The 22,721-nt window shown below is 48.0% G+C and overlaps 1 protein-coding gene across 2 annotated transcripts in view; it reads left to right on the plus strand.

Annotated features, from left to right (window-relative positions):
* VPS53 (VPS53 subunit of GARP complex) overlaps positions 1-21,862 on the plus strand; it is a 61,438-nt gene extending 39,576 nt beyond the window's left edge. For both annotated transcript variants that reach the window (XM_082294490.1, XM_082294491.1), the window contains exons 16-22: positions 454-536; positions 3,999-4,077; positions 9,039-9,187; positions 13,940-14,009; positions 16,238-16,375; positions 18,928-19,032; positions 19,350-21,862. In XM_082294490.1, the coding sequence (XP_082150616.1) occupies positions 454-536; positions 3,999-4,077; positions 9,039-9,187; positions 13,940-14,009; positions 16,238-16,375; positions 18,928-19,032; positions 19,350-19,520 (795 nt within the window). In that variant the 3' untranslated portion in view covers positions 19,521-21,862. The remainder of the gene's footprint in view (positions 1-453; positions 537-3,998; positions 4,078-9,038; positions 9,188-13,939; positions 14,010-16,237; positions 16,376-18,927; positions 19,033-19,349) is intronic.
* The last annotated feature ends 859 nt before the right edge of the window (positions 21,863-22,721 follow it).

Here is a 22,721-nt window from a genome sequence, read left to right on the forward strand (position 1 = left end):
CGCTGCTCGTTACATTCAGGTGCTTCCAAAATGCCATAGGTCGGGAATGAGCTGTGATGTTTGGCTGCATCCAGGCCTCTCCACCACTAGGTCTGGCAATCCTCCTCCTCCTCTGCAGTTTGGGCACAGGCAGAGTGTTGAGAAACATCTTTATTAGCAGGACAGATGCCACAGTGCTAAGCTAGTACGGTAGCATGTCATGCTAGAGTTACATATTTGACCTTGGAGCTTTAATTCTTTGAGGACGTGGAGCCACCATGGCCCATCCTGGCAGATCAACGGGTCTGGGATGCCAAGAAGGAAAGATTTCCAGTGTCACTGGGTGAGTTTTGGATGTAGTTTGGTCACAGATTAAGTTTTAAGAAGCTGACCTTTGCAGGGCATAAGTTTTCAAGAGCGATTATTTCGAGTTAGAAACCTGATCTCCCTGTTGCTTGTTTTGTTTCCCAACAGTTGGAAGAGAAACTCAAAGAAAAAGTGGATGCGAGCCTAATGGAGAGAATCAACCTGACAGGAGAGATGGACACTTTCAGCATGTATGTTCTCCTCCCACAGTTACCAAACAGCCCCTTCTGTCAGCCAGATGGTGCTGGAGTAATAACGATCCCAGGATCCACCCGGATCCACAGCCTGGGCACAGGCATTTCCCTGGTGAGGGAATGGTATCCTCTGGCTGCTCCAAGAGCAGCACTAGTCCAGGCTTTAGCTGCTCCCTGTGGTCCAAGCCAAAGGAACAAGAGCACTGGAAAAGGGAAAGGAAATAGTGAGTTTCCATTTGAAACATCATTTGCATCTTGGCAGCTCTGAGAGGTGGCTGTTACATTTCAAGAAAGGAAGCTATTTCAGTACATCCCTTCCTGCTTTAACTTCCCCCTGTTAATCAGCAGCCTTGTCAGTATGATCAAACCCCATTGCAGATGACATAAAAGACTGATCCAATCTTATATTTGAGGATTATAATTGAGAGAAGATTATCATTCATTAAAATAACTTTTCATGTAACGGTGCTAAAAATATTCTGCTCTAACATCCCTTCCTCTCCACCCCTGACAGACAGATTGAATATTTTTTTTGAGAAGAAAATTGAGGCAAAAGTTGTTTTGCCTCATATCAGACAAAAGAGAATCTTGGCAAGACTGGGAAAATAATCCCTATCACCAGCTCCCCCTCTCTCTAAAACTAAGATTCAGCCCAGATAGCAGTAAAATGTTTTTTTCAGAAGACTTCCTTCCTGTGATGCCTCTCCTTGTGCAGTGGATGGGATCCCACTGAATCTCCATCCAGCTCTTTCACATGGTCTCAGGCTCCATTCCAGGCTGCAGAGACTCCCTTCCCTTTAGGCTGTTCTCAGACCTTTTTAAGAGTGAATCCCTGCCTGAAATCCAGGGTTACTGTGTCCACTCAGCCAAAGCAAGCAAGGTGGCAGAGAAGGAGAAATAAAATGTGCCACATGATGGTATTTTCTTAACATGGACAAGTGGAGGGTGACTTTTGCCAGCAGGAACCAGCAACCTCGAGTGGCTGCTTGGTCTCCACAGTGGCTGCCTCACGAGGTGGTTGGTCCCAGACAGCCAATGTGAAGTGTTTTGGAAGTTGTTTAATGTATAATTCACGTTTGCTGTTTTGGACAGCTTTAAAGTCCAGCTGACAGGGCTGATATATCTTGTAACAAAGGCTTTTAATTGACTTTCATTCTGTTCCAGTTGAGAGGGCTTTGTCCAGCCTTCTGTCAGTGTAAGTCAGAGCTATAAACCTTGCTGGCACTCGCTTGTTCAGCATCAAACAAGTTGTTTCTTCTGGGATTTGATGTCTTGTTAGGCACAGCCATAAAATAAGTGATAAAACGCTGTTTATACACCCTGAGAAGTGTTCTTACAGAGAAAGGCAAGTGCAGAACCACCCCAAATGTATAGAAAAGGAGGGTTTGATCCCTGGGGTGACAAAGCAGTTTCTTTAGGGAAAGTGGGAGAAACGATGAGCTCTTCTTAAAATTCAACAAAAGAAAAATTATTGTAATGTAAATCCAGAAATCCTTCATTCCCACCTCCTGCCCTGTGAGGCAGCATTCAGAGAACCCCTGAAGTGTTGGGCTCACTGTAGTGAGGATTTGCTGTACTAGGACTGTACTGCTCCTTTGTGGCCTCAGCTTCCCAATCCATCCCTTCTACACATGTCAGGGGCTGTGTGAGGAGTCACCCATTGCTGTGTGCTGCCTGGGGTGAGGGTTTGAGGTATTTTCCTGCAGAACCAGGCTCCAAACCCTCTTGGCATGTTGTGATCTTTTGTGTTCCCAACACACTTCCTGCTGCACTGCCATCCCTCCACAGCAGGTGTTTATCTTGAAGTGCAGACAAACAGGTTCCTCTCCCTGTTTGCAAACTTGGTGCTTTCAGGTGAGAGCCTGCACTTGGTGACCCAGCTTCTGACAGACTCCTGAGTGTGGGCACACAAGTGATGGGTCATTTTCCATCCACTCAGAGCTTTGTGTTTCTCTTTGGTGCTGAACCACAGCTCTCCCCTCCCAGTCAGTGGCAGCAGGTGCCCTGCAGGAGTCAGCTGTGTCCACGGGGTGGTTATTTCAGTCTGGCTCCCTTGGCCTGGTGGAATCCCCCAGGGAGTGGATTCTGTAGTGCCCAGCAGCAGCAGGGGCACCAGCAGAAACAGTCACGGGCTTTTTTTATCCCAACGCGAGTTTTAGATCGTGTAACTTGAAGCCTGGAGTCACTTCATCTCCCATGCTAATTTTTCCAACTAATTTTGGATGAGTTTGCCTTTACAAACAAATTAATTGCTTTGAAGGAAGTCTTTTACTTTGCATCCTGTTCCAGACTTTATGTGCTGGAACTGTAGGAAAGGGAACAGGACACCTTTCTGGGTCGTGGTGAAGAACAAAACTCAGGTCAGAATTAAGTGTGGGTGACACCATATCTTGGTAAGGAGGTGGACACTTAAAAAAATTTCGAACAGTGAACCCCAGAGTAGCATCCAGAACTTCACAAAGAGAATGAGGGGGAGGAAAGATGGTTTGAGGAACAGATTTCTCACAGTCCTGTGATTCTCATCTGTGCTACCGTCATGAGAAAGAGCAAAAGTAAAATCCACTTCTTACAAATATAATCCTGGGGTTGTAAACACATGTCTGTGGCAGATTTAAAGTTGACACTGTTTTTAAAAACTGTGCTTAGGGAAACAGAATCAGTTATTGCTTCTAGCAGAAGCTGTCTGCAGTGGGAATGCTGGTTCTGTGCCCCTGAGGGGGGCCCGAGCTGCTGCAGGCTGAGTTTCTTGGCTGTTGTTTTAGGATCAGTTGCACCTTTATGCACACCATAATATGGTGGCCTTAAATATGGCTCTAAGCAGTATTGTGCTGTTAAAAAGAAACCAAAAAAACTAAAGGGGGTGGGAGGGAAATGTGTTTGACTAATGTGTCCTTTAGTCTGGTATATGTCTCAGGAACTCAAACAATGGATGGCGGCAATCCTAGACATGGTGTAAATAAGACATCTGCCTTCATCTTCACACATGGGAGAGACAGAACTCAAGCAGATGTCATTTTTAAAATCCCCTCTACAAGTTCCTGTGAGCAGTAGAATATTGACTCTGAATAAATGGAGAGATGATAAAATGTTGGTGTTACACAGACTGGATTGAATTTGAAGCTGAATCCCAGTCTGGGCTTGATACTTGGGGATTTCTCCTCTTTATCTGCCACCTTTGATCCCCAGCCCCTGATTTGTGTTAAACCAGAGAAAGGTCAACTGCAAAAACATCCTCTCTGCACTGAAGCCCATTGTGCAGCTCCCTGCAGAATTTCCCAGCCTCTCCTCAGTCCAAGTTGTAGCCATGTGCATTCACATCCTCCTGCTACTGTCAGCCAGTAGAGGATTTTCCTCCTCTCACAGTCAAATGCTCCAGTTCTGGCACTCTGTTACTCAGTGTGATTCTAAAACTCATGCTTGATTCTTTCTTTTTTTTTTTTTTTATCCCTTTTTTTGCAGTGTGATCTCCAACAGCATCCAGCTGTTAGTGCAGGACCTGGATGCAGCCTGTGACCCTGCCCTGACTGCTATGAGCAAGGTAGGGGTGGATTTGCAGGAAGAGGTCACCTTAAGATCCATGTGGAGTTCTTGTGTGCTTTGATTGCTTGATTTCACTACTGATATATTCTTTTACTCTGATTTTTTCTTTCGTACTTTTTAGAGCAGCAATTGCTGTATTTATAAATACATCCCTCACTCCAAGCCCTCTTATTATTCAGATTAGAGCTTTCAGGCTTTTTGCAGCACATTAAAACCTACAGACAATGAAATACATTCAGTAAGTACTCAAGGCTTTCTCTTTCCACTCCCAATGCCAGTGAGAGCATTTAAAATTGGGAAAACTTTGGTTAGTGTGAAATTTCAAATACACCTTCATGTTTGCTCTCCCCTTTGTCTTCTTTGGCAGGGAGTTTTACCAGCCTGCTTGTTTGGGGCTCTTAAATGGAGGTACTCAAATGGAGGTGATGTGGAATTGAGATTGAGCCTTATTGCTTCTGTGATCCTCTCAAGGACATATGGAGCCATTCCTGGAGAGGCCCCTATGGCTGGAGCTTAAGGATTTTGTTGCAGTTACACTGCTGGCTTTTGTATGTTTGAAATACAGAGCTGTGTTTTCTTGCCAAAGTATTGTGAAAACCCAGACTGCTTTAGACAGAGGTGAAGACAACAAAAGTGGATTGAACTATTTTTTTTTTAATTAGAAATATTAAACATAGAGCTCCATTTTTGTAGGATCAACACACTGTCTCGCTGCCATGAATTTTAATAGCTTTCTGCTTTATGATGTATTCCAGCTGTAACCAGCCCCGCCACCCCCAGCTAATATTTGAAGTGGAATGCAGCTGGTAATAGAGCTTGTACAGGTTCCAAATGGAAAGAGGATTTTTTTGCCCAGTAAAATAACACCACTAGGAAGGGCTCGGCACTTCAGGTGTTGCCTGTGTGCTGTGGCAGTCTCTCAGATCTCCTGAACCTACAGATTACAGTAATATTTGAATCACTTAGCTCTGGCTGTTTATACCCAAGTAAACCACAACCTTGAGAAAGCAGCAGCTGGTAGGCCATTTATTTTTGTCTTTGGAACACTGGTAAAATGCAGCACATGTGATGGGACTGATGATATATAAACAAGTTTAAGTGTTATGAAATTAGCTAAATAAATACTTGTCACTTGTGCACACACTCCACTATTTGCATCAGACAGAGTCGCTTTTATGTGATTTTTATTAGACCTGGATTTGGTGCAAGAGGGTTTTTTCCTTCACCCTTCCTCCTCTTCCCTTTCCTTCAGGGCTGGGTTATTACTCTGACACTTGAATAAGAAATGCATGTAATTATTTAAACACAGAGTTAGTATTTGGAAATGTAAAAGTTCAGCCTATATTAAAGGAATAAAGATTATGTGGCTGATCCATTCCAATTCTGCTCTCTCAAGACCCATACTCCATTAGGGCTTTTCTTTTGTTTAGCTTCTTTTCATTTACTTCACTCTGGTGTCCTCCAGGATTGAACATTCCCAGTCCTTTGTTAGAGTCTGTCTTTGGGTATTTTTTTTTTTTTCTTTGCAAAAATGTTCAGGAACTATAGAGGTAAATTATGAAATGCTTAAACCTCTCAATCCACTTTGGCTGCAGGCCACGTTGAGAGATTTAACACAGAAAACAGCGTAAGGAATATTGCTTTCAGCTGGGAATGCTGCTTGGTTTCCATGATTCTTTACTTTGTGTGTTCTGACAGAAATGGTAAATGCTGAGAAGGCCCCATATTACAAAATTTGTAGGTGATAATCCTTACTCAGACTTTACAGCAGGTGTAGAATGATTAAACGTGGCTGTAGGATGGGGAGCTGGGATGTGGGTGGGAGGGGAATTCACCCTAAACCCCCTGTTGTGATATTCTGGATAACAAAGAGCTGTTAATGTGTTTGTACTGATCTGTAGCAGGCACTTCCATTGCCTGGTGTGCTTCCTTTTTAATCGCTGGGATGAGGGAACTGCTAATCTGCACGGGCTATTTTTGCCCCAATTAAGTTTATGGATTGCACCGGGTAAGGCTTGATTTACTTGCTGAATTAAGCATCAATTTATGTGTAAAACTGTGCCTGTAAGTGGGGCTGGGGGACATTTTAGTGCCTCACATCGATCTCTTGCTGGCTTTTTACATTTTCCTAAAACCTTTTGGCACAGCTGCAGTTCCCAGTGTCCTCACAGCAGAGTGGACAACAGCGAGCGCCTCAACGCAGGCCTTTAATCATTTCTCCACTCCACACAGGGAAAACCCTGAGAGCGGAGCAATCAGAGCTGCCAGCTGCTAATTAAAAGCCCCCAGGAGAGCTTTTCAGCCCTGGAACACTGTGCAGAGTGTGACAGTGCAGAGCCCAGCTCGTGTCCCCAGACACGGGGCCAGCGGCGCTATCTGCTCCCGGCAGCTCCTGCCGCTTCCCGCTCCCCTCCCGCCCCTTCCTGCAGGAGCAGCACGAGGTCAAGGCAGCAGGTGCCCAGTCTGGAGCCTGCAAGGAGAAGCTGACAGTGGGATGCTGCTGGGAACAGGGAGAATCGGAGATTCATTCATCCTCTGCTCGGTCATGATGCAGCCCCTTTGCTGGAGACCCAGGGCTGGACACACAGGAGGGACTTGGTGGCTCTTTGGGGACACAGGAGCACTCTGGAGCCCCTGCCATTCCCAAGAGGCAGCACAGCTCTTGTGAAGTGCCAAACCAGCCCAGTTTTGCTCCGGGTTTCTCTTTCCTCCTGCCTGTTTTAACCTAAATGCTGTGTTTTGTTGGGAGAACCAGAAGGTAGCACCAGGTCTCCCAACCCTTGCAGACACCCCGTGTCCTCCCAGCCTGCAGGTGCCTTTGGGCTTCTCCCTTTCAGTGAAATCTCACTGCTCTTGTTCCTTGGACTCATTTCCAGCTTGTGTATGTAAACTATGTGGATATCCCAAGAAAAACATAGGACAAGGGGAAAAAGAGGATTAAATTAAAAAAGACAGGAACAAAGCTTTACCGGCAGAGTTGGGCTCATATTTCTTTTGATGACTTCTCAGTATGTGTGCTATTCCTTTCTCTGCAGCTACTGGGTGTTTTTTTCGGGTGAAACACACCCACATCAACACACACACACACACAGACACACACACACACACACAAAAGGGCTATTTTTACTGTTCATGCTTTAAAGGTTTGGTTGTAAAGTATTGCTTTTGGAATGATGACCAACAAAATGAAAGAGCTACTGTTTCATTATTGGTGCAATAATTCAGCTCAGCAGTCTCTTCCCACTTTCTGGCCGCTCCCACTCCGTGGGGATGGTGTGTTTGTTGGGTGAGGATTGCTCTGTCAAGAAGGAAATGTGTGAATCCAGCAGGGAGAAAGGCACAGAGTATTTTGTTTGGATAAGACCAGCACCATGAGGAGTAGAAAAGCAGGTGACCAGTAGCAGGACTTGAGGGAACAGCTGGAGCTCTGTCAGGGGAGAGTTAGGTTGGATGTCAGGACAAGGTTCTTCTCCAGAGGGTGTTGGGCACTGCCCAGGCTCCCCAGGGAATGGTCACAGGCCCAAGGCTGCCAGAGCTCCAGGAAAGTTTGGACAATGCTCTCAGGGATGCACAGGGTGGGATTGCTGTGCAGGGCTGGGAGTAGGACTTGATGCTCCTTGTGTGTCCCTTCCAACTCAGGATATTCTGTGACTCTGTGAAAACCTGTGGAGCAGGTGATGAGAGAGGGATTCCTTCCAGCCACCCAGCTGATGTGAGAGCAGCAGGCTGGGGGTTGGTTTGTTTGGTTTAAATAAAGACAGCTTTAGTGGGACATGTGTAGACTCAGACACTGTGGTTTTGCAAAGAATTTGGCTTCTCTTTCCCACTAAGTCACTTAGGCTGCGTGTTGTTTGGATGGAATTGAGTCAGCTGAGTTGCAGGGGGCAAAGTAGCCATATTAAATTAAATTAAAACCAGAAATAAAAAACTTTACATGCAAAATCCAGAAATTGAGAAAACAAGTTTGAGGACAAACAGCCCCTCAAAGGAAAAAGCTCATCTTCCATATGTGCCCAGTTTCCTCTCCTGATTTCCTATGAGTTTTCCTCCTGTCTCATCTCCAGCATGAGGAACAGATCTCCAAAGACTTACTGGGAGAACACTGCAGAGTTCTGAGCAGCAGCAGAACTGAGAGTGCTTTTCTGGATGCTTGTGTTCCTCTGTGAGACTCTGGTAGATACATAAGGCCAGGCCAGACCCAATCACCTCTTTTTTTGGTTTTTCCACTTGACTTACACTGGGAGTGCCCTGTGTACTGAAAACAAGGCTCAGAGAAAGTCAAGGGAGCCACACATCTGGCTCACAGGGGCTGTTCTCTTGCAGTTCTGCTGAGAATAAATGAGAACAAAATGGGAGGTTGAGTAACTCTTCTTGTTTTGTACTTTTTACATGCATTTGGAAGAGCTGGACTTGGGCATCCTGGCTTGTACACCAGCAGTGTTTTCAGTGAGCTACACTGGTGTAGAGTGCTTTGGACTTTAAGACTTTCTACCTCTTCCATCTATCTGTCATCAGTCTCACCAGTATTAAAGTCTTGGCTGCCCTACAGGAATCCAGACTTTGCAAGCTTGCAGATTATTTTCTCAAATGCCTGTAATCAGGATTTATATGGGTACTTCATCCCAGCAAACTGGAAACAGTTAAATGTTAAAGCAGCCTGGTGTGCTCCAAAGGCTTTTTTTAATCCTAATGGTCCCCATTTGTGTGGGTTACTGGTCACAGTCTCTGCTCTGGTGCAAAAGGGGGCTGCTCTGGGTTTTCTTTGTGTCCTCTTGTGGAAGGGTTTTGCCCAACCACTTTAATGATGAAGAATTTGACCTTGGTGGTGAATTGCAGAGGCAGTCTCTAAATGATTCCTCAGAGATCCTCTGGCAGGAAGTTTGTACCGTTTCCCTTACCTAGTGCTTGGATCTTAATGAATTAAGCAGTCATTTTTGGTTGTTTTTTCCCTTTGTGCAGATGCAGTGGCAGAACGTGGAACACGTCGGTGACCAGAGTCCTTATGTCACCTCAGTGATCCTCCACATTAAACAGAATGTGCCCATCATCCGTGACAACCTGGCCTCCACGAGGAAGTATTTCACTCAGTTCTGCATAAAATTTGCAAAGTAAGTTACCAACATACACAGTTTATCCAGGTCATCCCATAAAACAGTGTGATGATCACTGGGTGTTGTTTGCCAAGTGCAGAAGGTTTTGGGTTAGGCATCTTTAAAAGACTGAATATCTGACTTTAGACACGATTCTTGCTGTGGGAAAACCTACTTTTCTTCTATGGGGCTTCCAGGTACTGAGAAATTTGCTTCAAAATAACATTAACAATAAGCACTGTAAGGAGGGCATGTGTGAGGAGTATGTTCTACCTTCACAGCCTAAAAGCTGCTTTTCTGTGCAAAAATAGCTCAGTCAGGAGGGAAAATTCACATTCAAATGTTGGGGGGATATTAAAGCATCTTCCTGACAAGTCACTTAAAGTTGAGCAGCATGAAAGAAGTGGCAGGTGAGACAGAAATACTCCTTGCTGCTGGATTCAGGGTGGACTTTCACCTCTGTGTCTGAAACAAAAATTCTCTTCTTTGGGAAGATACTTTGAGCTCTTCCCTGCTGGCCAGCTGAGCTCCACATGGCAATGCCCCAAGAAAAGCCCTCAGGAGGGCTGTGCCAGTTGTAGCTGCTGCTTTTGGTGTCGCATGTGACCGTGCTGGTGGACTTGTGAGCAGTGGCGTGCGTGTCATGTGTCGCTCTAAAATACCTTAACGTTTCATTCATCTCTGATAAGGTAATCAGCCTGAAATAAGTGGCCTGGCAGGGACTGTGTGGGTTGGAGACTGGAGCTGCAGCTCCTGCCTCAGCAGGGTGGGATGCAGGAGCTATCCTAGGAACTGGGAGCTTTCACAGCAGGGAGGCTGGCCTGAGAGTTTCATCCCCTTCTCTGTCTCAGGGTGCTCATGAGTTTGAATTAAGGAGCAGTTACTGATAAATCATGTGATGATGTTGCCCATAATCACTGTTTGAAACACTGTCTCAGTGAGAATTCATTGCATGAAAACCTTCAGTGTGGTTACACTTGAATTTTATGTGATAAATAAAAACCCCATTTATTCAGCTGTTCACAGCACACTCTTAATACCTCAGCTTAGTTGCCTCCCTTTTAACTTCATTGCCAGGCACATACCAAGTAAACTCCAGATGAAACAGCTCTCAGATTTGAGTGAAGTTCTCATCTGAGTGTCTCATCCCTGAGCACAGAAGCCACTGCTCTTCTCCAAAAACTTTTAAGACAACTGCAGCTCTGATCTGCAGCACATTAAAATTAAGACACAGTCCTGAACTCACTGTGCCATGGATCAGGCGTAGAAGGGGAAAATGGGTTCCTAAAGACTGATTTTGCTGGGTCTGTACAACTTGGTGTTAAGGAGAACCAGCCCAGTGGTAAGGGAGCACCAATCTCCTTAAAATGCATTTTAATGCGTACAAATATTTGTATTTTTGAAACTCTGAATTCTTATGGAGTATGCTGGCTGGGCCAATATAAATACCTGGCCTTTTGTGTGCCCCACAATGCTGAAAATCCTTTTAACAGTCCTTGTGCTTCTCCACATGTTAATGCCTGTGTCTTTGTGAGCTGCCACTTCTCAGCTCTAATGGGTTGTATAAAGCACGAGTGTTGAGTTACAGGACCACAGGGGAGAAGGCAGCTAAAGTCACTAAATTTAAAACAGCGGGATCTGAGCCAAGTCTGGAGAGAAGAAAAATGGCCATCAGAAATTGCATCAATCCTCTAACCTAATTTGTCATTTTTGCTTTGTTTTGACCGATGTGCGAGCGGCGCTCTCTGGGGACGGCGGGTTGCCGTCGGCTTTCCGGGAGGCACTGGCAGGCAGGGTGGGGGGCTCAGCTCTCTCTGCACCTTATCCTTTGAAATCAAACCCTATGGCAGCAAAGCCGTGGCTGCTATGCTGGGATGTGTTTGGGAAGTCTGTGACCTGACCTCAATGAGGAAGAGATTAGGACTGAGAGACAGGAAAAACAAACAGTTCTCCCCCTCGCTGGGGAAGCGGCTCCTCCGTTACCAGCAGCCAAGTGTGGTGGGTGCTGTGTCCTTCCAGGTGCTGCAGCTAAAAAGTGAGAGGAGTTTGGTGGGAAGAAGGTTGTGATGTGGAGGCTCCTGGAGGTTTCAGGGCTGAGCTCAGCCTGGGCAAGGGCTGGTCACCACCTTGGTAGAGCAAAACCCTCCCTGGCTGCAATGACTCAGCGACACCAGAACCTTTGAGGGATGCTCAGCCCATCAGACAGACAGACAGACTGTGGTTGCATGTCTGTCTGTGCCTCCTTCAGCAAGGCATTGTGTCTGATGCATCATCAGTGCAGGGGATTAGGGGAAGGCTTTGGCAGAGCTGCTCCTGTTGGATGGGAGCCTCTCAGATGCTGTGGTTTCTGTGCTTTAGGTTCCTCATCTGCCTTGCACTGCTTTATTATTACACTGGGGACTTCTCTGCTTCTAGGGAGGGTTTGCTGGGTTCAGTTTTATAGCTGAAGCTGTAAATGAATTCTGGCATCCAATCTAGCTGGGATTGTGCAGGGAGTAAAGGCATTCAGAGCACAGAGCCTCGTGCAGAGCACTACCCCTGAACATGCACGTATTATTCACATCAGGATTGCCTGCTGTACTCTGAGACTATCAGGCATCGAGTCCAGCCTAGGCAAGAGGCTCCAGTGCATTTTTCTGTTAAGTGCAACTGCTCTTGATGGTCTCCGCTAGTCCAAAAAAAAAAAAAAAAAGGGGAAAAAAATTCCAGAGCAGCCCTTGGCTCTTACAGTTTGTCTTGTCTGTCTTGCTGGAGTTGGGAAGCTGTTTCCAATAAGGCAGCGTGAAATAAGAGGCATGTGGGGATGGAAGGTCGCTTTACCCCTCTGCACTGATGGTGGGTGGCCATCCAAAGGGGCCTGGGAATTGTTTCATGCGAGGCAGAATGCTGTCTATGGGAGATTGTGTGCTTATATAGAAAAGAAGATTAAAACCAACAGGGAAAGGGGAGCTTTGGGCCGCCAGTCTGCCACCCTGCAGAAGGAAAGGCTCACCCTGTTTCTCATACACAACATGAGCTTTAGCTCCATGCCTGACCTTGCAGAGGGAGGGACAATTTGATCTACCTATGCTATCAAAGACACAATTAATTTCTTGCACTGTTCTGCCAGCAGCGAGCTGCTGCATCCAGACCTGCTGCCAATTTATCATTTTGTAGGATCACCTAAGCTCCAGCTGTGCTCATCACTCTCTAATTGCCCTCTGGGAATTAGTTACAGACCTGGAAAATGGACTTTAAAACCAGATAGGTTAAATCTGCACTGTAATGCTTTTGTGCAAGAGGAGACAGGGCTTGTTTTCCTCCTCCTCCTCTTCCTGTTTCGTTGCCAAGGTTGTTTCTCTGGTGGCCAAATTCAAAGCTGCTTGGGGCAGCCCAGTAGCTGGTTCTCAACAGTAGTTTGAAATTGTTCTCCTTGACAGCTCTCCAGGATAAAATGATTCACTGAGAGAGGTAGTGACTGTGTCTGAGGGAAGGGAAGGAACCTTCGCTTGTAAGGGCTCTTCCTTGAACCATTCCTTTGGGTTTGCTCAGCAGCTTGGCACGCTGCATGCCTGAGCTACACTTTTGTCATTCTTCCTTGAGAAAGGATGAGAAATAAATGTCCTGGCTTGGAAAACAGGTGGCAGGACAAACAAGATGCTGTCCGTGCTCCTTGTGTTGTGGGGAGGAAACAAATAGCTTAACAGATGTAAGGGGGGAACCACGCTGAATTTAGATCATCATCATCAACAGCCTCGGCCCAAAGGACAGAAACTCACTTAGGACAGAGCCATTAAAATCTAAGACCTGCCACCAGGTCATGGACAAGTCCTGGAAATGTGAGCCCTGCAGGCATTCAGCCAAAGGAGGACACGTGAAAGAAGCAGAGTACATTAAAAACAAGGCAGCAAGAGGAAGACTTGTTCAAGTGGTGTGGTCTGACAGAGTTTGTTGCTCATGCAGCTCCTGAGCTTTCCTGGTGCTACTCCTTGGTGGAGTGGTTGGGCAGGAGCTTGTCCTGCAGGTGCCCAGCCAGTGCTTTTGCTGGGAGGGAGCATCTGCTTCTCCACTGAGGAGTGGAACTGCCTCAAAGCCTCAAATCAAGAGGCAAAAAAAGCTGAAACGAAAGCTGATGCTCCGAAGTGGTGAATATTGGGCTTCCATTCTCACTAAGCTCTCCCTGGTTGGGCAGTCATTTTTCTGAGTCTGAAGTCCATGACAGTAAAATATGGTAATGGTGTTTTCCTTTTCACAAAACTTTTTCTTGTCTTGATTGTGTTGGCCAGGAGCTTTCTGGAAGGGTTCCTCTGTGTGAGTGTCCAGGGCCCAGCAGACCTCCAGCCTTGGCTGGACCTCAAGTTCAGTGTGTAATATGCATGTTATGGAATTACTTGTGTGCAGGAAAATGTAGGTTCTGGATACAGTCAAGATACTTCCACTCATGGACAGTGAGACTAATCCTGGTGTGTTGCTGTTTTTGTGATGCACAATAGTTTGTTTGCTGACGTTGTACTGTAATACTTCATATTACATTATATAGCAATTTATTTACCTATTTACCTAGCTTCTCAATGAACTTCGAGATTAGGGGGGATTAAAGCAAAAGAACTGTGCCTAGTGGTTGGGGTCTTTTTTATTTAGTATATTTAATATGTCTGGAATCAGCTTGGGAAGCTGGCACTCGGGGTGTCTGTGGAAGCCATCCTGGTTTGGTTCTGCATGCCTTGTCACCACAGAAGACTGACTGCAAATACTCTGATGTAATTGTGTCATTTTGTATCTCTCCTGCAGCTCCTTCATTCCCAAGTTCATTAACCATCTCTTCAAGTGCAAACCTATCAGCATGGTGGGTGCTGAGCAGGTAAGAAGTAGGTGCGTTGGCTGTCATATTTGATGGCTTTTGGCTTCAAGAAATGGAGGCTGGGACCCTGCTGCTCCGTGATGATGGGATTTGGAAGAGGCAGGGTTTCATCTGCACATCAAGCTTGTTAGCCCTGTGGGCTCATAAAAGTAAAAGGAAAAGCAAAAAAAAGCAGGATCATCCCTAATGGGCCTGCCGTGAACTTCAAATGGGTGCCTTCAAAGCTGCTTGGGTTTTAGGCATCAAAGATGGTTCTGAGCAGGGTCTGCAAAATGAAACAGGAGTTTTACATCAAAACCTTCCTCGTCCTTAATGGAAAGCAAATGAGTGAAGCTCGGTCTTGTGTGATGAGCAATAACCTGCGAGTGATTAAAGGGAGTCTTTTTTAAATAAGCTTCTAAAGTGATTAACCAGCAGTGGGCTTGTGTCTAATGTTAAAATGTTTTAGTATTCTTGTATGGGAATAACAGGCCCAATTTGCTTCTCTAAAGCAGACTGGGAAGGTTTTTATTAGGCTGATTCCCAGTGAATACATCTCATTAGGAGTGGGACATACCTCCCTGGGGCCAGAGGTACAGAGGTCTCAGCAGCTGATCTCTCTCTCTGCACTGTGTAGAACCCCAGTTCCTTTAACATCTTTTGAACCCCCCTGGTCACCCACCAACATCTTTCCATGCCACTTTGTCCTCCCTGGTGCAAATGTTGCTGGGGAATACATTTTCCTGGCCTTTCTGGTCCTACACAAAGCTTTTCCTGCTGTTCGCTAATAATTATGGAATATGGATACTGGGGTGGTATTTATGAAGGTGTTCAGTGCAGGGAACAAGACCTGTGGGGTTTTGCTTTCTGTGTTTTCTTCTCTGATTTAACAACTTTCCATCCCAGCGCGCTTTGGCAGTGAGTTAGCAATGCCAGGGACCTGGAATGTGTAAAGGTGAAGGGACAGAGCCTGCAAGAGCTGTGCCTGTGGGAAAGGCTGCAGAGTGTGCAGAACTCCTGTTAGCCATGAGAGAGTTTGTATGGGAAAGACATGAATTCCCCAGCCATGGAAATGTCTTCCATCTCTGGGATCCCTGGTAGACACACAGGAATCCAGCTATGGCAGCCTGAGCTGTGGTCTCCAGCAGCCTGGGGTGCACAGAGCTGCTCATCTGTGCTGTGGTTTCCTGGCTCCCCAGGAGGAGATTGATGGCATTGGTTCTTCTCATGCAAGCCATGAGAAGGCAGCTCCCAGCAAGGACACGCTGCCACAGGTAACGGGGTCCAGACTGCAGCCAGCCTGACCCTCCTCTCCTCCTCCTCCACAGCTCAGCCCTTTGTGTTCCTTTGAATTCCCACATGAATTCCCCAGTGTTCACATTGCTGTGGTCGCTGCTGGGGGTTCTGCAGTGCCCACAGTGTTGTGTGTCCCTCCAGAACGAGCTTCCACCGGTTCCCTTTTTGAGGAAGTGCTCTGGGTGTGCCGACAGCCCAGCGGGCTTTCACACTCACTGCTCTCTAAATAAAACTGTGCTGCTCTTCCTCTAGTTTGATTTCAAATTTCTGTTCTTCACTGGTCTTGTGTCTTCAGACATCCTTTGTGCAATCAGAGGAGTGTGGTATGCAGGATCATTTTGCCCTAAGGAGCCCTAACCCACAGCATTTTGTCATCAGACAGTGCTGCTCTGTCTGGGCTCAATTTCGTGGCTGTTGCTTATTTATTTGCTGGGGAAGTAACAAACAACAACCAGGCTGTGAGCAGTTCTCAGTGTAGCTGCACTGTGTGACAGTTTTTGAGGAAAGAAACCCCAATCAAGTGGTTGAGTAAAGGCAGAAAACCTGACACTGTGGGTGGCTGGGTGCAGGAGGAAGCGGGGTGTTGGTTCATTTGACCTCGGTACCTACATCATGGTACAGCTCCAGGTAATCAAGATTGTTTCACATTATCCTGTTGGGGGGAAGGACTGGAAATCTATGCCTGATGTGCCAGATGTTGGGCTGCCATAAGTCATTTCCAGTCAGCAGAGCAGTGCTCTGTTAAAATCAACCACAATGCTGATGTGTAGCCACAGGTGATCATGTCTCCTGGAAGTGTCATTACATGGGTCAGTCCCTCCTGTTCCTGCAGTCCAATTACCAGGACTTTTCCCAGTGTGGGAAGTGTTAAACTTCTAAGAATGTTGGGTTACAGCAGCTGATGGATCTTGGTAGAAGGGGCCTGAGTAACAGAGTATGGTTAACTCTTGCAGCTGCTGCTGGACACTCATTCTCTGAAGATGGTTCTCCTGGATCTGCCCTCCATTGGGTCCCAAGTGGTGAGGAAGGCTCCTGCCAGCTACACAAAGATAGTGGTGAAAGGCATGACTCGGGCTGAAATGATCCTGAAGGTAACTCAAGACTTTTGATAACCTGCCAGCCAGACTGCTGGACTGGGAATCAGAGCGAGCGAATTCCAGGGGGCCCTTCCTTTGAATGCACAATCTGCAATTGCACATGAACGTTTGTGAGCCTGTCCGGGGGCTCTGCCAGCTGCTCTGCAGAACTGGCTCACTCCCCTTGGGTTTGCCCCCACTCTCTTCTAATACCACATTTGAGTTTTCACCCTCACTTTTCAAGACAACCACGGGCTCAAGTTCTGCTTGCTAGGAGAGTTGGGGCACCAGGTTCCCTCAGGAGCTTGTGAAAATCAGCGTTTGCATCCGTGAGTGTGTGCTGTGGGGCAAACCCCGGGGTTCAGGTTACTCCAGGCCCTTGTGCAGACTCCGTCACGCAGGGGAGCCAAGCCGTGCTTGAGTCACCTGTTTACTGTCTAGTGTAACAGCCAGTGCAAACATGTCTGGGTTACTGTACTCACCAGAGCCCTTTTTCATTTTCCAGACCTGGTGCCTGGAAAATGACCCAAAAGCAGTGTGTTGTCTTCATAAAAAGCAACAAGCAAAGCAATCTGCCCTTCCCAATTGGTGCTGGAGGGAGAAGTCAGGTTTGATCCCAGGAGAAGCTCTGGGAGCTGTACAGTTGTGCCCTCCCAGGTGATGGGATTGTCCCCTGCTTGCCAGCAATGCTGGGAAGGCATTCCTCTGAAGGAATTAGTGGGACCTGGGGTCAGGCAGGACAGGCAGCTGCCAGCCACAGCCTCCTGTAAACCACAGCCAAGGCAAGGGAGGGGTGAGGAGCCCGAGCTGTCCCTCCTGGCCTGCTGCTCAGTGTGGCTTTGCTCCCATGCCCAAGGGAATGTCACAGCTGAGTTTGTGCTCTGCATTCAGGCATTAGTTCTCCAGCTCCTTGCTTTTGGAATAAGGTGACTGAGGTATAAGTGAATTGTAGTCTAAATTTTCTTAGAAATGACTTGAATAAAAATATCCTGCTTTGTGCTAATGGGAGCGGGGAAGATTGGTGCCTGTTGAGTACAGAACAGGTCTTTCCTTGGAGCTTATGTGTGTATCAGAAGAGTAATGGAGTTCATTTGTCTGCCCTCAGCATCACGCTGGAGAGGAGAGCAGCACATGGAGTGCTGCAGGTCCCCAGGCTGTGCAGCAGCAGTGGCACTGCTGTGTCACCCAGCCCGTGCTGGCCCTGCTGCTGCACAAAGCACTTGTGGCCCCCAGCGAGGGCTCTGTGTCAGTGTAACTGGGAATCAAACAGCCCCAGGCTAATGGCACTGGCAGCTACAGTGTGTGTTCCCAGGCTTGTTCTGGGGCAGGTAATGCAGGAAGACAAACTTTGGGCCCTTGGACAGCACAAACAAACCCATTCAGCTGAGCCCCACGAAGCACAGATGGGAGCAGGGAGGAGGGCGCCGGGCTGTGCACGTCCCGCAGAGCTCTTCCCCTTCTCCTCTGGCTGTGCTGTCTGAAGCTCCAGCTTTTCATCTTGGCAGAAGATTTTTACAAGGGCTGTAAATTAAGGATTTATAAGTGTATACATGGCTATGATGTTTCATTGGTCTGAAGTGCAGGGAAAGAAAGAAATGTCTTGGTGACAGAATACAGTGTGGGGTGAGCTGGGTCAATGCAAACATATGGAAATGTTTTTGGAGACAGGGAAGAGTCTGGTCTGGTGCTGTTTCTGCCCATTTACACACACACATGTGCACTCTTCCCCAGAAAGATGGTTTGGCTGCCTAGCATTATCAAAGGATGTGTTCTCTGTGGAGCTTGTTGCTTATGTAAGAAAAGCACATCAATAAGGGATCATCTTTCCAACTTTGAGGCTATTTTGATTTTTTTCCTGTGTTTTTACCATTGCTCCTGGGCAGATGGTGGTGGGGGGTTCCCATCCTTCATTCCAGTCTCTCCATAGGAATGTCCAAGAGGAGCTGCACCCCAAGGGCAGAGTGGCTGCATGTGGCACTGCTCACCCATCGGTGACATATCAGGAGAACTGCAGAGCAGAGCTCTCTGCCCCACGCTGTCCTGGGGACCAAGGGAGAGGCCACAGAGTGTTGTCATGTTCCCCTGTGACACACTCTGTGTCCAGCCTCCAGGCAGGAGGGAGCAAGAGGGACACGCAGCCCAAGTGAGGGTCTGGACTGTGTCCAGGCTCCCTGATCTCTGGGGACTTTGTGAGTGTCACCACTGCCTCCAGCGCTGTCCCCTGAGCGACTCCCCAGCTTGTCTTCCCCATGCAACAAGATAAAATCTGGAGCTTTAACAATACACCAGTGCCTGCCAGCCCACAGGCCACAAAGTCCTGCTGCTCTTTGAAACATGATGCAGAGCCCCTGAGCACCACTGCTGTGCTGAAAGAGACCCAGCTTCCTCCCTGCTCCTTAATCTGCTTCTCTTCACTCACCTTTACCTCTCTTATAAGCAGCCTCTTTCTGGTTCCTTAAGCATTTCATTTTAGGAGCCAGTCCTGCTGTCACTCCTATGCCAGAGTTGACTGAGCACTGCCCTTAACTCCTATTATTTGTGTGATCTCTTCTTCCTTGTCTTGGCAGGTAGTGATGGCTCCACATGAGCCCCCAGTTGTGTTTGTGGACAATTACATCAAGCTCCTCGCTGACTGCAGCACTGACACATTCCAGAAGATCCTCGACATGAAGGTTAGAACCTGTCCAGGGCTTCTGCTCATCCCCTAATGCTGCTTTGGGATCGTTGGGGACTTTATTCCAGTGTGAATTCAGAGGGGCTTGAGGGTGGGAGGAGCACTGTAAGGCAAACTCTGAAAGTAGAGTTGCTACTGAGGAAAAGATTTCCAGTTCATTCCACATCTTCATACCTGCTCTGCTCCTGGGGCTGAGCTCGGGGTCACCCAGAGGTCTTTGTGCAGCTCCTGGTGGGTGAACAGGAGGTCGAGGTTTGAAATGGGCTCTGCTGCAGCTGCTCCCAGATCAGTGACTCCTGTCCTTTGCTCCCTCAGGGCCTGAAGAGGAGTGAGCAGAGCAGCATGTTGGATCTCTTCCGCCTGCGCCTCCCCGCTCCTCCCCCCGGCGGGGACAGCACCAGCTCCCTCTCACTGAGCGCTCCCACGCCCGAGCAGGAATCCTCTCGGATACGGAAACTGGAGAAACTCATCAAAAAGAGACTCTGAGGGAGCAGAAGGAAACTCTGTGGCTTGGGACTGGTGGCAGTGAGGGGGAGCAGAGCTCGTCAGGCTTGTGATTTACAGTGTGCTGCTGAAACGCCCGTGTGCTGTCACTCCCGATCCCTGTGAGCTCTTAACCGTCGCGTACTGCGACGCTTTCAGACCGAGGAAGAATCTGACCAAGGTGTTTGCCCTTAGCTTAGCAGGAGCGAAACCCAGGACATTCCCAGGTCCGCATGATGGAGAAAATAGAGGCATCTGGAAGCCAGCAGCTACAGAAACAATTTAGGTGGATTCAGAGACTGGCTGTGATATACTTGGTGTCGCAGCTTTTATCCGGGCTGAGTTCCTGCTGCAGCACTGAGGGTTTTGCCTGAGTTCTGTGTTACTGCTCACTCCCTGCTGCAGAGCTTTTCCTCTGATTCATTATTTATTGTGGGGTGGGGGGAACCAACCCCAAACCATCACCGCCACCAAAACCTGAACCCTTTAACAGCTGGGATCCAGGCATCTGCAGCTCCACTGAATCAGTGGGATGCCCAGGAGGGGAGCCCCAAGGCAGCCTTCTCCCCTGCTCCCAGGACAGGCATGCATAAAGCACCGTGAAACAGCAAGGCAAATCCTTTTGAGAACAGGAGGAAAGGGCTGAATTAATGCCTTCTGCACCTTGGCAAAGCTCCTGCCAACCAGCTGGCAGCCTCGGCCGCTGTCACAGCTTAAAGACCATGCAGGACATGTATGGAGCCCTCTCCGGCTGCTTGGTATTTCCCTGGCGTGTGCTGGGCTCGCCCGCTGTCCCCAGTGGGAGTTCCCATCCTTCCTGGCCAGCATCTCTCCCTGTCTCCACAAAGAGCCCTTCATGTAGCAAGTGTCAGACTGCTCCAGCCCCTCATTCTCACTCCAGCTGGCGTGTCCTGAGCAGGGACATGCCTCCTCAGCACCTCTGCTGACCTGCAAGGAGAGGTGCTGGAAATGTTGGCTCTGTCAAGGAGCCAGAGCCCAGGACAGGAGGCTTACAGCAGCCTTAGGCTTCAAAACCCTTCCTCTCCTCCTCCTCCTCTGAGTTTCAGCTTGCAGCAGTGCAGAGGGGAGGAGAACCAGCAGTGAAATATTTTGGATAACCCAGGCCCCTCTTCCCATGGCCCAGCTCCTGGCTCCCAGCCACAGAGCCAGCATGGAGCAGGGTTGGGATCAGTGGATGCTTCCCCAAGGAGTCTTTGTGCAGGGAGGCCTCACCTTGTCATTAGCACTGCTGGATTTCTTCCCAAACTCCTCTGTACCCTTTCTGGGAGACTTGGAAGGCGTATGCCCAACCGTGAATGAATCCCTCATGGGTGCAGGGCAGATCAACCAGTCGTGCCTGTGTTATTTGACTCAGCTTCACTTGCATGCCCAGGAAGGAGAAGTCCTGTACCAGTGTGGCAGGTGAGGAACAACCATGCTGTCAGATGCCTTCCTGGGAGGGTCATGCTCCCCACCAGGGCAAGTTTGGGCCTTAGGACTGTATTTATTTAGGGGCTGTACTCACAGGGATTGTAAAAATCACTGCTGCACATCAGGAAGGGGGAGTCAGACTCCAGGAACATGAGCTCCATCCACCCACTGGGATGGGGAGTGAAGAACATCAACAACAACACCTGTGGGGAGGGACAGCAGTTTCTCATCACTCCAGTTTTACAAATCTGCTGTTGCCTCGTTTATTTCCTCTCCTGATTTCCCGTTGGGTGGCCAAAGAAGGAAGGGTTGAAAGCATATTGGGATTCTGAGCAGCCATTCCCCAAGGACAGATTACCTCAAGGTGCACGTGCAGGATGGCTCACGAGTTACCACACTGCAGAGCTGGAGGGAACATGGGTTTGCAGAGATTCATTATTCCCACGGGGGGATGAATTATTTATTTTAGATGAGTTTTTCTTTGCTTTGTCTAAGGCTAAGTCACTTACTAAATTATGAATAGCTGAAGATGATGTTGAAGTTATCATCGTGTGTCTTTCCTAAAGGCTTTCCCCATTTCATTCTCTGCATTACATTCTGTAGATAAGAGGAAATAAAAGGAGAAATGAATTTTTAGTTTCAGCCTTTGAAGAATGCCACAGGGCTGGGGGTTTGGAGTTCCACTTTCAGAGAGCAAATTCACAGTTTTCTACTTTTGCTGTAAGAGTTTTGTGCCCCTGGCTCTTGGGTGTTTATTAGATTTGGCAGGTCTCTATTTGTGCATTAGCTCTTTGGAGTTTACAGCTTTGGGGAATAAAGGATGATTATGTGTTTTCTGTACTAAATGCCACTTTTTATGGTTTCAGGCCGGGGTGTAATTCTGCCTGTATGTGGGGTGTGACATTAAAATGAATTAAATGGTTACTGATGCTCATTGCTGGGTGTTTTCTGTACAGCTGCCACGCTGCAAACCCCAGCGGCCGGGATGGACCTCACCCAAAACGTGCTGGACCCAGCACTCCCTGCTGTCCATCTGCTCCTGCGGCTCCTCTCTGCCTTTTCCACCTTCTCCTCTCCGGCAGCATCCGCATTCACAGCAGCTCCCTGCACCGCGTGGGTGGCTCAGCGCTCCCGACCTTGTGCCCCTAAATAATCGCATCATTTTTGCTGTCTGCCACTGCAGGAGAGATTTCTGAGAGATCCTAATTTTTCCTTTGAAATTAATCAAGGGGCAGTGCCTTTTTCCACGCGCTGCATGACGCTGGAGCAGCTCTTTTCGCTCGCAGAATTAATGACTCATTTGCTTTTCTCCTGCCGGTCCTGCCCCCTCCGCCCTTGGGCAGAGCCTGCGCCGGGCGCTGGGTGTTCCTTTCTTTCCCCAGATTTACAGCCAGGACTCTGAGCATCCAAGTGACGATGTCCCAACCTCCACGAGCTTTTCCTTGGCTCCATGAGGGCGGTGGCAGCAGGGTTGTAAAAGCTGATGAAACCTCAGCAGTTTCGGCCACGTGCTGTCAGCGCTCATCCCTGCAGCGCTGCCGTCAGTCCCAGTGCTGGGTGAGCACAGCTCCTCTGTGGCACAGCCTGGCATTTCCAATCCTTTGGAAAGAGCTTTCTGTCGCTGTCAAATAACACGGGATCCTTTTGGTGTGCTTCTCCCGGTGACAGCCCCCATGTGGCATCATCTGTGGTTGGGTTGCTGATAAAGCCGAGTGCGCCTGGCCTGGTGGAAAGTCCTTTATGGAAGGAGGATCTTGATAAGAGGCTTGTATC

Source organism: Coloeus monedula, assembly GCF_965178545.1.
Source record: "Coloeus monedula genome assembly, chromosome: 20".
Lineage (NCBI taxonomy): Eukaryota > Metazoa > Chordata > Aves > Passeriformes > Corvidae > Coloeus > Coloeus monedula.